The sequence below is a fragment of the Pelmatolapia mariae genome, linkage group LG3_W (assembly GCF_036321145.2).
Source record: "Pelmatolapia mariae isolate MD_Pm_ZW linkage group LG3_W, Pm_UMD_F_2, whole genome shotgun sequence".
Classification (NCBI taxonomy): Eukaryota; Metazoa; Chordata; class Actinopteri; order Cichliformes; family Cichlidae; genus Pelmatolapia; species Pelmatolapia mariae.
The window spans coordinates 31483066-31495219 of NC_086229.1; the positions used below are offsets into that span (position 1 = coordinate 31483066).

A 12154-nucleotide genomic window follows, 5' to 3' on the forward strand; every position below is an offset into this window, starting at 1 on the left:
GGTGTCTTTCCATGCACAGCTAGTTTTATGCTTTTGTAGGTAACTCTTTGCCACAGAGAAATCCTGCAGACGTGAATCAATTCACTTCTCAAAGTTTTGGAGGCGGCGCCCAAAGAGCAGCTAGCAGTTACAGTATTAACTCTCTGCGAGCAGTCAGCTTGGTCCTTGGCATTGTTACTGAAATTAATGAAATGAAAGCTGTGTCTCAGATGGAGTGGATGTTAGTCCAACACATCAGACATGACCTCTGCAGCTCTCAGTTGATGTGCACATGAACAATTTGTGTTTCCTCTGCAGGTGAAGGTAGAAAGTGTGTGTGAGCTGATGTGAATTCAGCATCATGGATCAGTGTGAGGACAGAGAGGAGGGAGTCCCTCCCTCTAAAACCACTCTGTGTGGGGAACATGAGAGCCAGACCAAAGCTCAGAGGTGAGATGACCATCTCTAGCTGTCCGTGACTCTTCTCCATGTCACAGCTCAGCACTCACATCACTGCTCAATCATTATTCACAGGAACCCACCTGGACCTCCACCCAGCTCTGTGTCCTCAAAGAGTGACCGGTCTAAAGGTGAACCCATTGAATTCCAAGTCCATCCTGTGTCTGCTGCAGAGAGGTGAGCTGTTAGTAACATGAACTCTTTGATTTAACTGCTTTATGTTTTTAGATATAAACTGCAGTGCAAACATGTCATTCCCCCATTTAAAGTGTCTCTTAAAAACAAGCCTTTGGTTTCTACACAACTGAAAATCCACTTCAGCAAACAGGAAGTGATGCTCCTGCTCATGTTTTCTTCCATCAGTCATGTTGAGCTGTGTGTTGGAAGAAGTTAGAGGAGCTAACACTAACTTTGCTGCACAGATTTCACTTTACTCGTAAATTTAGAGCATCAAAAATGACTCAAACACTGGTTATTATTTTTAACTTCTACAAACTAAAGTCACTCGACTTTTCTGAAAATCCATGAAATAAAACTCAAACTGTGATCTGCTCAAATGTTGTAAAGAAACTTTCCTCTCTGACTTTGTTCCTTTTGGAGATCAGTTCATCTTCTGCTCACTGAACTGTTGAGAAAAAGGGAAATTTGAAACTTTTCCATGTAAATGTTTGGAGGCTTCAGGCATCCATCTGTCCACCCAGGCTGTGGCTTATTTTTTGTGCTGACCCTATATTTAAGTTATAGAACTGAATTATTATTGTATGACCAATATTTTCTGTGTTTTAATAAATTTTGAGTTTTATGAATGAAACTGTGGTTTTGGGGTTTGTTTCATTTAATTTTTAGGGTGATGAGTACATGAAAATCACTAAGAAGAAGTAGTTTGATAAAGTTCTCTAATTTACACCAACACAGAGAGAGGAAAGGGAGTGGTGAGGAGGAGCAGCTTTCTTGCTGTGCTTTGTGTCAGGACGTCCTGAAGGATCCAGTCTCTACCAGCTGTGGACACTGGTTCTGCAGACAATGCATTTCATCATACTGGGACCAGTCTGCTTCATCAGGAGACTCCTCCTGTCCCCAGTGTGGAGAAAGATCCAGAACCAGAGCTGGACTACAGACAGCCAGTCAGAGCATCTGTGTACAAAGTAAGACTGAACATCTGTCTGCTGATGTCTTTTTGAGGGCTTTTGGTAGCGCCGTCACTTGGTGTTCCCTCTCTCTGCGGTAGAGTATCACTTCCTGTTCCTGCTCAAACACAGTGGTGTTTTTGAGTAGCTTCTCTGCTTAGCAATTTAATTAAAAACTGTTAGATACATTCTTTTTTCACAGTATAATTAATTCTTGGCCTCCTTTAGCAGTAATGATACCTGTAACAAATGTAGCATATTTGCAGCTCTGGAGGCCAGGATTACTGAATTGGAGACTCTGCTTCGCACCCTTCATTCACCCATAGCTAGCCAGGCCCCTGTAGCTGGTGCAGCCAAAGGCTCCACTAGCTTTTCCCCAGCAGACCCCAAGCAGCTGGGGAAAGAGGGGGGCCGGGTGACGGTGAGGAGGAAGCATAGTCTTAAACAGAAGCCCCAGGTACACCACCAACCTGTTTATGTGTCTAACCATTTTTCCCCACTCGGCAACACACCGCCGGGGGTGAAACTCTGGTAATTGGTGATTCTGTTCTCAGACATGTGAAGCTAGAGACACAGGCAACCATAGTCAATTGTCTTCCAGGGGCCAGAGCAGGCGACATTGAGGGAAATTTAAAACTGCTGCTAAATTCAGTAAAATCATAATTCACGTCGGCAGTAATGACACCCGGTTACACCAATCGGAGGTCACTAAAATCAATATTGATACTGCTCCCCTTGGATGGAGCAGCTCTCATTTCTAGAAATATGGACAAATTTATTAAACCCCCCAAAATATGACTATTCAGAGTTGGGACCAGGAAGCAGAGTTGCAGTCTTACACGCCTCTCTGCAGCTTCTCTCCTCCTGTTGCCCCCACAAAACCCCATCTCCATAGAGACTGTGTCAGCTCCCAAACAGACAAAAAACAAAATAAAAAACAGCAATAAACAACTTAAACACAAAAAAATCACAAAGAAAGAACAATACAGTATCCACATCTGAACCAAAGAGTAAAACAGTGAAATGTGGATTATTAAATATTAGGTCTCTCTCCTCCAAGTCTCTGTTAGTACATGACTTAATAATTGATCAACAAATCAATTTACTCTGCCTTACAGAAACCTGGCTGCAGCCGGATGATTATGTTAGTTTAAATGAATCAACACCCCCGAGTCATTCTAACTACCAGAAATCTCGAAGCACAGGCCGAGGGGGCGGTGTGGCAGCAATCTTTCACACCAGCCTATTAATCAATGAAAGACCAAAACAGACTTTTAATTCATTTGAAAGCCTGATGCTTAGCCTTGTCCACACCAGCTGTGAAACTCAGAAACCTGTCTTACTTGTTAGCTTAGATAAAATAATTATTGTGGGGGATCCTGTCCGTGAATCGCTACCTTATCATGGTGGAGGGGTTTGTGTGTCCCCGGGATCCCAGGGGCTATGTTTTCTGGGGGCTTTTGCCACATGGCAAATTGGTCCTGGGTCAGGGACCAGACAAAGAGCGATTCAGAAGACCCTTATGAGAAATTTTGAGGGAACAGTTTACCCTGCCCGGGATAGGGTTACCGGGGCCCAGCTCTGGAGCCAGGCTCAGGGAGCGTGCCCAAGGGCGAGCGTCTGGTGGCGGCTTCTTCACGTGCTTCATCCGAAGCACACTTTCTGTGTACTCACTCCCCAACTTATAGCCAAAGTATTCACTCACTGTGTTTTTACTGTTTCGCTAGCTTAGCTTAGCCCGCTACCTTATCATGGTAGGGGCCCCATGGGGCCCGGCCGGGCACAGCTCGAAAAGGGGACATGGGCCCATCCTCCCGCAGGACCACCACCCGCAGGAGGCGCCGTAGGGGTCGGGTGCATTGTGTGCTGGGCGGCGGCCAGGAGCGGAGGCCCTGGCGCACTGATCCCCGGCTACCAAGACTGGGAATGGGGACATGGAATGTCACCTCTCTGGTGGGGAAGGAGCCTGAGTTAGTGCATGAGGTTGAGAGGTACCGGCTATATATAGTCATGCTCACCTCTACGCATGGCTTTGAATGTGGAACCAGTCTCCTGGAGAGGGGCTGGACTCTCTCTCAGTCTGGAGTTGCCCCTGGTGACAGGCGGTGAGCTGGTTTGGGTATTCTAATATCCCCTTCGGCTTGCTGCCTGTACGTTGAGGTTCTTCCCGGTGGATGAGAGGGTTTGTTCCCTGCGCCTTAGGGTCAGGGAACAGGTCCTGGCTGTCATCTGCGCTTATGCGCCGAGTAGCAGTTCAGAATACCCAGCCTTTTTAGAGTCTCTGTTTAGACTCTGTTGTCCTACTGGGAGACTTCAATGCTCACGTAGGTAACGACAGTGAGACCTGGAGGGGCGTGATTGGGAGGAACGGCCTCCCTGATCTGAACCGGAGCGGTGTTTTGTTATTGGATTGCTGTGCAAATCACAGTTGGTGACCCATTGGTCATAACGAACACCTTGTTCGAACATAAGGGTGTCCATAACTGCACATGGCACCAGGACGCTCTAGGCCGCAGGTAGATGTTCGATTTTGTAATCGTATCACCAGACCTGCGACCCTATGTTCTGGACACTCGGGTAAGAAGAGGGGCTGAGCTGTCAACTGATCACCACCTGGTGGTGAGTTGGATCAGGCAGCTGGGGAGGACGCTAGACAGTCGCGGTGCACCTAAATGCTTAGTGAGGGTGTACTGGGAATGCCTAGCAGAGGCCACAGTCTGCGAGATCTTCAACGTGGGAGGGAGAATGGGGACATTGAGTCCGAATGGACCATGTTCAGCACCTCCATTGCTGAAGCCGCTGCAATAAGCTGCGGCCACAAGGTGGTTGGGGCCTGTCATGGTGGTAATCCCCGAACCAAATGGTGGACACCAGAGGTGAAGGGAGCCACCAGGCTGAAGAAGGAGTCCTATCGGGCTTGGTTAGCCTGTGGGACTTCTTAGGCAGCTGACAGGTACCGACAGGTCAAGCGGAATGCGGCTCGGGCAGTGGCTGAAGCAAAAACTGGGGTGTGGGAGAAGTTTGAAGAGGCCATTGTGAAGAGTAGAAAGATATTTTGCTGCTATTATTTGCTGCTATTTTTATAATCATCATTACCATTCCATTAATAACACTACGGATTATTGTATTCAGATTGGTATCATATTAGTCTTTATTACAGGTCCAGTAAGAACCACTTTAAACTGTTGAGTTGAATCTACAATCTTAAAATGTTTATAGGCAGATTACATTGTATTATTTGAAAGGCTCACCTCTGAATATAATCTGGGCCTAAAGGTCTTGAGAGGAAACTGCAGGTTCGCAGAGTATGCTTTGCAGGAAATGAAATGAGTCTCAGGAGACTCACTGGTTTATTCTCTATTATCTTTTAGTCATTTATATCTTTGGATTAAGCTTTTAGTAGAGGTTCTTGATTAAAATATTTACTCAACATCTTACATATATAGTTCCAGTTAGGTTATTACATGTAAGGATGAGCCTCTGTTCTGGTGAAAGGTCAGACGTGCAACAGGTGAGATCAGAGAGCATTTAAGGACGAGACACACATACACACACATATTAGATAGACTCATTTATAGGTGCAAGTTTAATCATGTTTTGCTTGCAACTGCAAAATTGTGCCTGCATATGTGACAGATTGTGCAGAACGTGTGCCTGATGTTCTAGACAGATAAGCGAGCGTCCGGGGACAACAGGAAGACACCTGGATGGAGACGAGATGATGTTCTTTTTTAAACTATGTTAAAAGTCATTGTGGTTTTGATTTGACGTATGCAAGTATTGTATCTGCTTAGTGCATGGAGGGGCGTTGTATTACCCCGACCCTATAAAACCTTTGTTTTGTGCATTGTTTGAGAGATCCACCTCTGATGTTCTGCAGAGTGCATCTCCCACACGTGTAATCATTAAAATCTTCGTTTTGACCTTACCTCGTTGGACCAAGAGTTGTTATTTTGAGTGGCCCTCCGTCTCCCTCTTATAAAATTTTGAACCTTAGCACCATGGAAAAAGACTTTTGGACTGCCTCGAAGAGATTCTGGCACACCGTCAGGTGACTCAGGAGGGGAAAGCTGTGCTCTACCTGTACTGTGTATAGTGCTGTTGGAGCGCTGCTGACTTCGACTGAGAAAATTGTCAGGCAGTGGAAGGAATACTTTGAGGACCTCCTTAACCTCCTAGGACCTGGCGTCCACATATGTGGACATCACATTTTGGCTTATTTAGACAAAATGCTAAATCTTGCTCTACAAGGGCCTGATATCCACTTACGAGGACATTATACTGCAACTGTTCTATCACAATTTTAAATGAATATCCTCATATGTGGCTCTCATTTTTCTTAGAAACACAAATTAGGTAAAAAAAAAAATCTGGTAATTCTTTCTTTTTACATTCATCAGGCTCCAATATGCCCAAATATCAAAGAGAAATTAAAAATGCATGCCGTGGAAGCGTTCGGGTCTTAGTAGGTTAATCCCACTGACACGTCTTCCAAGGATGGAGCAGAGTCTAGGGATGAAGGAGATGATCCGCCAATCTTGAGGTTACTGAGGCAGTTAAACAACTCCTTGGTGGCAGAGCCCTTGGAGTGGATGAGGTCCGCCCCGAGTTCCTGAAGGCTCTGGATGTTGTAGGGCTGTCCTGGTTGACACGCCTCTGCAATAATGTGTGGAGATCAGGGGCGGTACCCCTGGACTGGCAGAATGGGGTGGTGGTCCTCATCTTTAAGAAGGGGGACCTGAGGGTGTGTTCCAACTACAGGGGGATAACACTCCTCAGCCTCCCTGGGAAAGTCTATGCCAGGGTGCTGGAGAGGAGAGTTTGTCTGCTAGTCGAACTTCAGATACAGGAGGAACAATGTGGTTTTCGTCCTGGTCACGGAACACTGGACCAGCACTTTGTACTCTCAAGGATACTTGAGGGTGCATGGGAGTTTGCTCAACCAGTATACATGTGTTTTGTGGACTTGGAGAAGGCATTTGACCGTGTCCCTGGGGGTGTCCTGTGAGAGGTGCTGCGGGAGTATGGGGTGTCTGGCCCATTGCTACGGGCCATTCGATCCCTATACAACTGTTGCAAGAGCTTGGTTCACATTGCCGGCAATAAGTCGGACTCGTTACCGGTGTGTGGGGCTGGTGGTCATATGTCATAAAATATATCGGAGCCGGAGATCAACAGACGGATTGGTGCTGCGGTTGCAGTGATGCTATGGCCAGGAGCTGTGGGTAGTGACCGAAAGAACGAGATCGCTGATACAAGCGGCGGAAATGACCTTCCTTCGAAGGGTGGCTGGCCTCTCCCTTAGAGATAAGGTGAGAAGTTCAGCAATCCGGGAGGGGCTCAGAGTAGAGCCGCTGCTCCTCCACATCGAAAGGAGCCAGTTGAAGTGGTTCGGGCATCTGACAAGGATGCCTCCTGGGTGAGGTGTTCTGGGCAGCTGGAGGAGGTGGCTGGGGAGAGGGAGGTCTGGGCTTTTCTGTTTAGGCTGCTGACCCCGCGAATCCATCCATCCCCGGATGGACATGGATGGATTTTAATATTCATGTAGATTCTAAAAATCACAGCCTCAACTTGGCATTTCATCTATTATTAGACTACATTGGCTTCTCTCAAAATGTAAAAGAACCCACCAACCACTTTAATCACACTCTATATCTTGTTTTAACATATGGCATAGAAACTGAACATTTAACAGTGTTTCCTGAAACCCCTCTGCTGTCTGATCATTTCCTGATAACATTTACATTTACAATAATTAATTACACAGCAATGGAGAGTAGATTTTATCACAGTAGATGTCTTTCTGAAAGCGCTGTAACTAAGTTTAAGAATATAATCCACCCACTGTTATCATCTTCAATGCCCTGTACCAACATAGAGCAGAGCAGCTATCTGAACGCTACTCCAACAGAGGTCGATTATCTTGTTAATTATTTTACCTCCTCACTACGTACGAATCTGGAAAACAGAAGTACCTGACTCTGTGGTATAATTCTCAAACAGGAAATGGCGTGTCACAAATTTAGAGGATCATCATTTAGCCTGGAGAAATAGTTTGCTGCTTTATAAGAAAGCAGTCCACAAAGCCAGAACATCTTACTATTCGTCACTGATTGAAGAAAATAAGAACAACCCCAGGTTTCTCTTCAGCACTGTAGCTAGGCTGACAAAACGTCAGAGCTCTGTTGAGCCAACCATCCCTGCTTTAGGCTACTAGTAATGATTTCATGAACTTATTCACAAATAAAATTTTAATCATTAGAGAAAAAAATAACCAATAATCATCCCACAGATGTAATATTATCTACAGCTACTTTTAGTACCATTGATATTCATTTAGACTCTTTTTCTCCAATTGAATTTTCTGAGTTAACTTCAGTAATTACTTCCTCCAAAGCATCAACGTGTCTTTTAGACCCCATTCCTACAAATCTGCTCAAAGAAGTCCTGCCATTAATTAATGCTTCAATCTTAAATATGATAAACTTATCTCTTAATAACTGGTTATGTTCCACAGGCCTTCAAGCTGGCTGTAGTTAAACCTTAACTTAAAAAGCCATCTCTAGACCCAGCTGTCTTAGCTAATTATAGACCAATCTCTAACCTTCCTTTCATTTCTAAAATCCTTGAAAGAGTAGTTGTCAAACACGTATTTCAGGTACTGCGCTGCAGTGGTTTGTATCATATCTATCTAATAGACTCCAATTTGTACATGTAAATGGGGAGTCCTCTTCACACACAGGTCAATTATGGTGTTCCACAGGGTTAAGTGGTATGACCAATTCTGTTTACATTATACATGCTTCCCTTAGGCAGAATCATTAGAAGACATAGCATACATTTTCACTGCTATGCAGATGACACCCAGCTCTATCTGTCCATGAAGCCAGATAACACACACCAATCAGTTAAACTGCAGGAATGTCTTAAAGACATAAAGTCCTGGATGGCCACTAACTATGCAGATGGCACTCAGCTCTATCTGTCCATGAAGCCAGGTAACACACACCAATTAGTTAAACTGCAGGAATGTCTTAAAGACATAAAGTCCTGGATGGCCACTAACTTTCTGCTTCTTAATTCAGATCAAACTGAGGTTATATTACTTGGCCCTGAAAATCTTAGAAATATGGTATCTAACCAGATTCTTACTCTGGATTGCATTACCTTGGCCTCCAGTAACACTGTGAGGAACCTTGGAGTCATTTTTGACTAAGACATTTCTTCAATGCACATATTAAACAAATATGCAAGACAGCTTTCTTCCATTTGTGCAAAATTTGTAATTCATTATCATCCAGATGTCCTAAAAACTCCCCGAAAAGCCTTCAGTTAATCCAAAATGCTGCAGCAAGAGTACTGAAAGGGACTAGAAAGAGAGAGCATATTTCTCCTGTATTGGCTTCCCTTCATTGTCTCCCTGTTGAATCCAGAATTGAATTCAAAATCCTGCTCCTCAATTCAATTCAATTCAATTCAATTTTATTTATAATAGCGCCAAATCACAACAGCAGTCGCCTCAAGGTGCAAAATACAAGGACTTAAATAATCAGGCCCCATCTTATCTTAATGACCTTGTAGTACCATATCACCCTATTAGAGCACTTTGCTCTCACACTGCAGACTTACTTGTTGTTCCTAGAGTATTTAAAAATAGAATGGGAGGGAGAGCCTTCAGTTTACGGGCCCCTCTTCTGTGGAACCAGCTTCCAGTTTGGATTCGGGAGACAGACACTATCTCTACTTTTAAGATTAGGCTTAAAACTTTCCTTTTTGCTAAAGCATGTAGTTAGGGCTAGACCAGGTGACCCTGAATCCTCCCTTAGTTATGCTGCAATAGATGTAGGCTGATGGGGGATTCCCATGATGCATTGAGTATTTCCTTTCCAGTAACCTTTTCTTACTCGCTATGTGTTAATAGACCTCTCTGCATTGAATCATATCTTTTATTAATCTTTGTCTCTCTTCCACAGCATGTCTTTAATCCTGTCTTCCTTCTCTCACCCTAACCGGTGGCAGCAGATGGCCACCCCTCCCTAAACCTGGTTCTACCGTTGGTTTCTTCCTGTTAAAAGGGAGTTTTTCCTTCCTACTGTTGCCAAAGTGCCTGCTCCAAGGGGGTCATATGATTGTTGGGTTTTTCTCTGTATCTATTATTGTACGATCTACTGTACAATATAAAGCACCTTGAGGCGACTGCTGTTGTGATTTGGCGCTATATAAATAAAACTGAATTGAATTGAAATGAAATTTAAATTGATGGACTCATTTCTGAAAACTGGACTTTTTGTTGTGTTGTTCAGACATTGAAGAATTTTCTTTCTCTTTAGTCTCATTGTTTTTCTTTCTTTCAGCAGATGTTGGTCTGCAGGAGGTTTTAGATGAACATAAGATCAGTCTGAGGGGGAGATGTGAATGTGTGACTGAAGGAAGTGATGAAACAGGAAGTAAAACCCTCCTCAACAGGATCTACACTAAGCTCTACATCACAGAGGGACAAAGTGAAGAGGTTCATACCCAACATGAGGTGAGGCAGCTTGAGACAGAATCCAACATGGATACCCTCCATGACACTCCAATCAGGTGCCAGGACATCTTTAAAGCCTTACCTGACCAACAGAGACCCATCAGAGTGGTTCTGACCAACGGCGTAGCTGGTGTTGGAAAAACCTTCTCAGTGCAGAAGTTCACTCTGGACTGGGCACAGGGCTTGGAGAACCAAAATGTCAGTGTGGTGATTCTGCTTTCATTCAGGGAGCTAAACATCATCAGAGATAAGCAGTACAGTCTTCTGGAGCTGCTCCATGTTTTCCATCCAACATTACAGAAGGTCACAGCAGAGAAGCTCGCTGTCTCTCAACTTTTGTTCATCTTTGACGGCCTGGATGAAAGCAGAATTTCATTGGATTTCACCAACAGGAAGCTGCTGTCTGATGTCACACAGAAGTCATCAGTCAGCCAGCTGCTGACAAACCTCATCCAGGGGAATCTGCTTCCCTCAGCTCTCGTCTGGATAACTTCCCGACCTGCAGCAGCCAATCAGATCCCTCCTACATGTGTTGACAGGCTAACAGAAGTACGAGGCTTCACTGACGCCCAGAAGGAGGAGTACTTCAGGAGGAGATTCAGTGATGAAGAGCTGTCCAGCAGAATCATCTCCCACATGAAGACATCCAGGAGCCTCCACATCATGTGTAGTATCCCAGTCTTCTGCTGGATCACTGCTACAGTTCTGGAGCACATGTTGACTACAGAGCAGAGAGGAGAGCTGCCCAAGACCCTGACTGACATGTACTCACACTTCCTGCTGGTTCAGACAAAGAGGAAGAAGAACAAGTACCATGAGGGACATGGGATGAGTCCACAGGAGCTGATGGAGGCTGACAGGGAAGTTCTTCTGAAGCTGGGGAGGCTGGCGTTTGAACATCTGGAGAAAGGAAACATTATGTTCTACCAAGAAGACCTGGAGCAGTGTGGTCTGGATGTCACAGAGGCCTCGGTGTACTCAGGAGTTTGTACAGAGATCTTCAAAGGAGAGTGTGTGATCTTCCAGAAACCAGTCTACTGCTTTGTTCATCTGAGCATTCAGGAGTTTCTGGCTGCAGTCTACATGTTCCACTGTTACACCAACAGGAAGACTGAGGTGGTGAAAAACTTCCTGGAGGACAAAAGTCTCTTAAAATATTTTATTAAGAAGATTTTTAAGTTTTTTGGAACTAGTGAACAAGGCTTCCCATCCTTGGATGTCTTTCTCAGCAAAGCAATGGAGAAGTCACTGAAAAGTAAAAATGGCCACCTGGACCTGTTTGTTCGCTTCCTTCATGGCCTCTGTCTGGAGTCTAACCAGAGACTCTTAGGAGGTCTGCTGGGTCAGACAGAGATCAGTCCAGAAATCATCCAGAGAGTCATCAACAACCTGAAGGAAATGAACAGTGATGAAATCTCTCCTGATAGAAGCATCAACATCTTCCACTGTCTGATGGAGATCAACGACCTCTCATTATTTCAGGAGATCCAAGAATTCCTGAAGTCGGAGAACAGATCAAAAAAAGCAGTCTCTGAGATCCAGTGCTCAGCTCTGGCCTTCATGCTGCAGATGTCAGAGGAGGTTCTGGATGAGTTGGACCTGCAGAAGTACAACACATCATTGGAGGGCAGATATAGACTCATTCCAGCTGTGAGGAACTGCAGAAAAGCTAGGTGAGTTTCACCTCTCAACCAGGACACTTCTTCAGTTCTAAAACCTAATGGTGGAGAGTCCCAGGTATTTAAACCCTAATGGGAGTTATCCATTAAGAAGGTTGTTGGCCCACTGTTAATCATATGCCTCATCACACATCAAAGTGTGGAAAAAGGGCAGAGGTCTTTACCACCAGATGTTTGAATTGAAAATTCAATTCAATTCAATTCAATTCAATTCAGTTCAGTTCAATTCAATTCAATTCAATTCAATTTCAATTAAAATGTATTTAAATAGTGCCAAATCACAACAAAAGTCGCCTCAAGGCGCTTCATAGGTACAGAGAAAAACCCAACAATCATATGACCCCCTATGAGCAAGCACTTTGGCGACAGTGGGAAGGAAAAAG

At 44.6% G+C, this 12154-nt stretch overlaps 1 protein-coding gene across 1 annotated transcript in view; it reads left to right on the forward strand.

Annotated features, from left to right (window-relative positions):
• The first annotated feature begins 340 nt into the window (after positions 1-340).
• LOC134622013 (NLR family CARD domain-containing protein 3-like) overlaps positions 341-12154 on the forward strand; it is a 48203-nt gene continuing 36389 nt past the window's right edge. The window contains exons 1-5 of the mRNA XM_065470146.1: positions 341-429; positions 514-615; positions 1354-1583; positions 9920-11208; positions 11323-11765. Of these exons, the coding sequence (XP_065326218.1) occupies positions 341-429; positions 514-615; positions 1354-1583; positions 9920-11208; positions 11323-11765 (2153 nt within the window). The remainder of the gene's footprint in view (positions 430-513; positions 616-1353; positions 1584-9919; positions 11209-11322; positions 11766-12154) is intronic.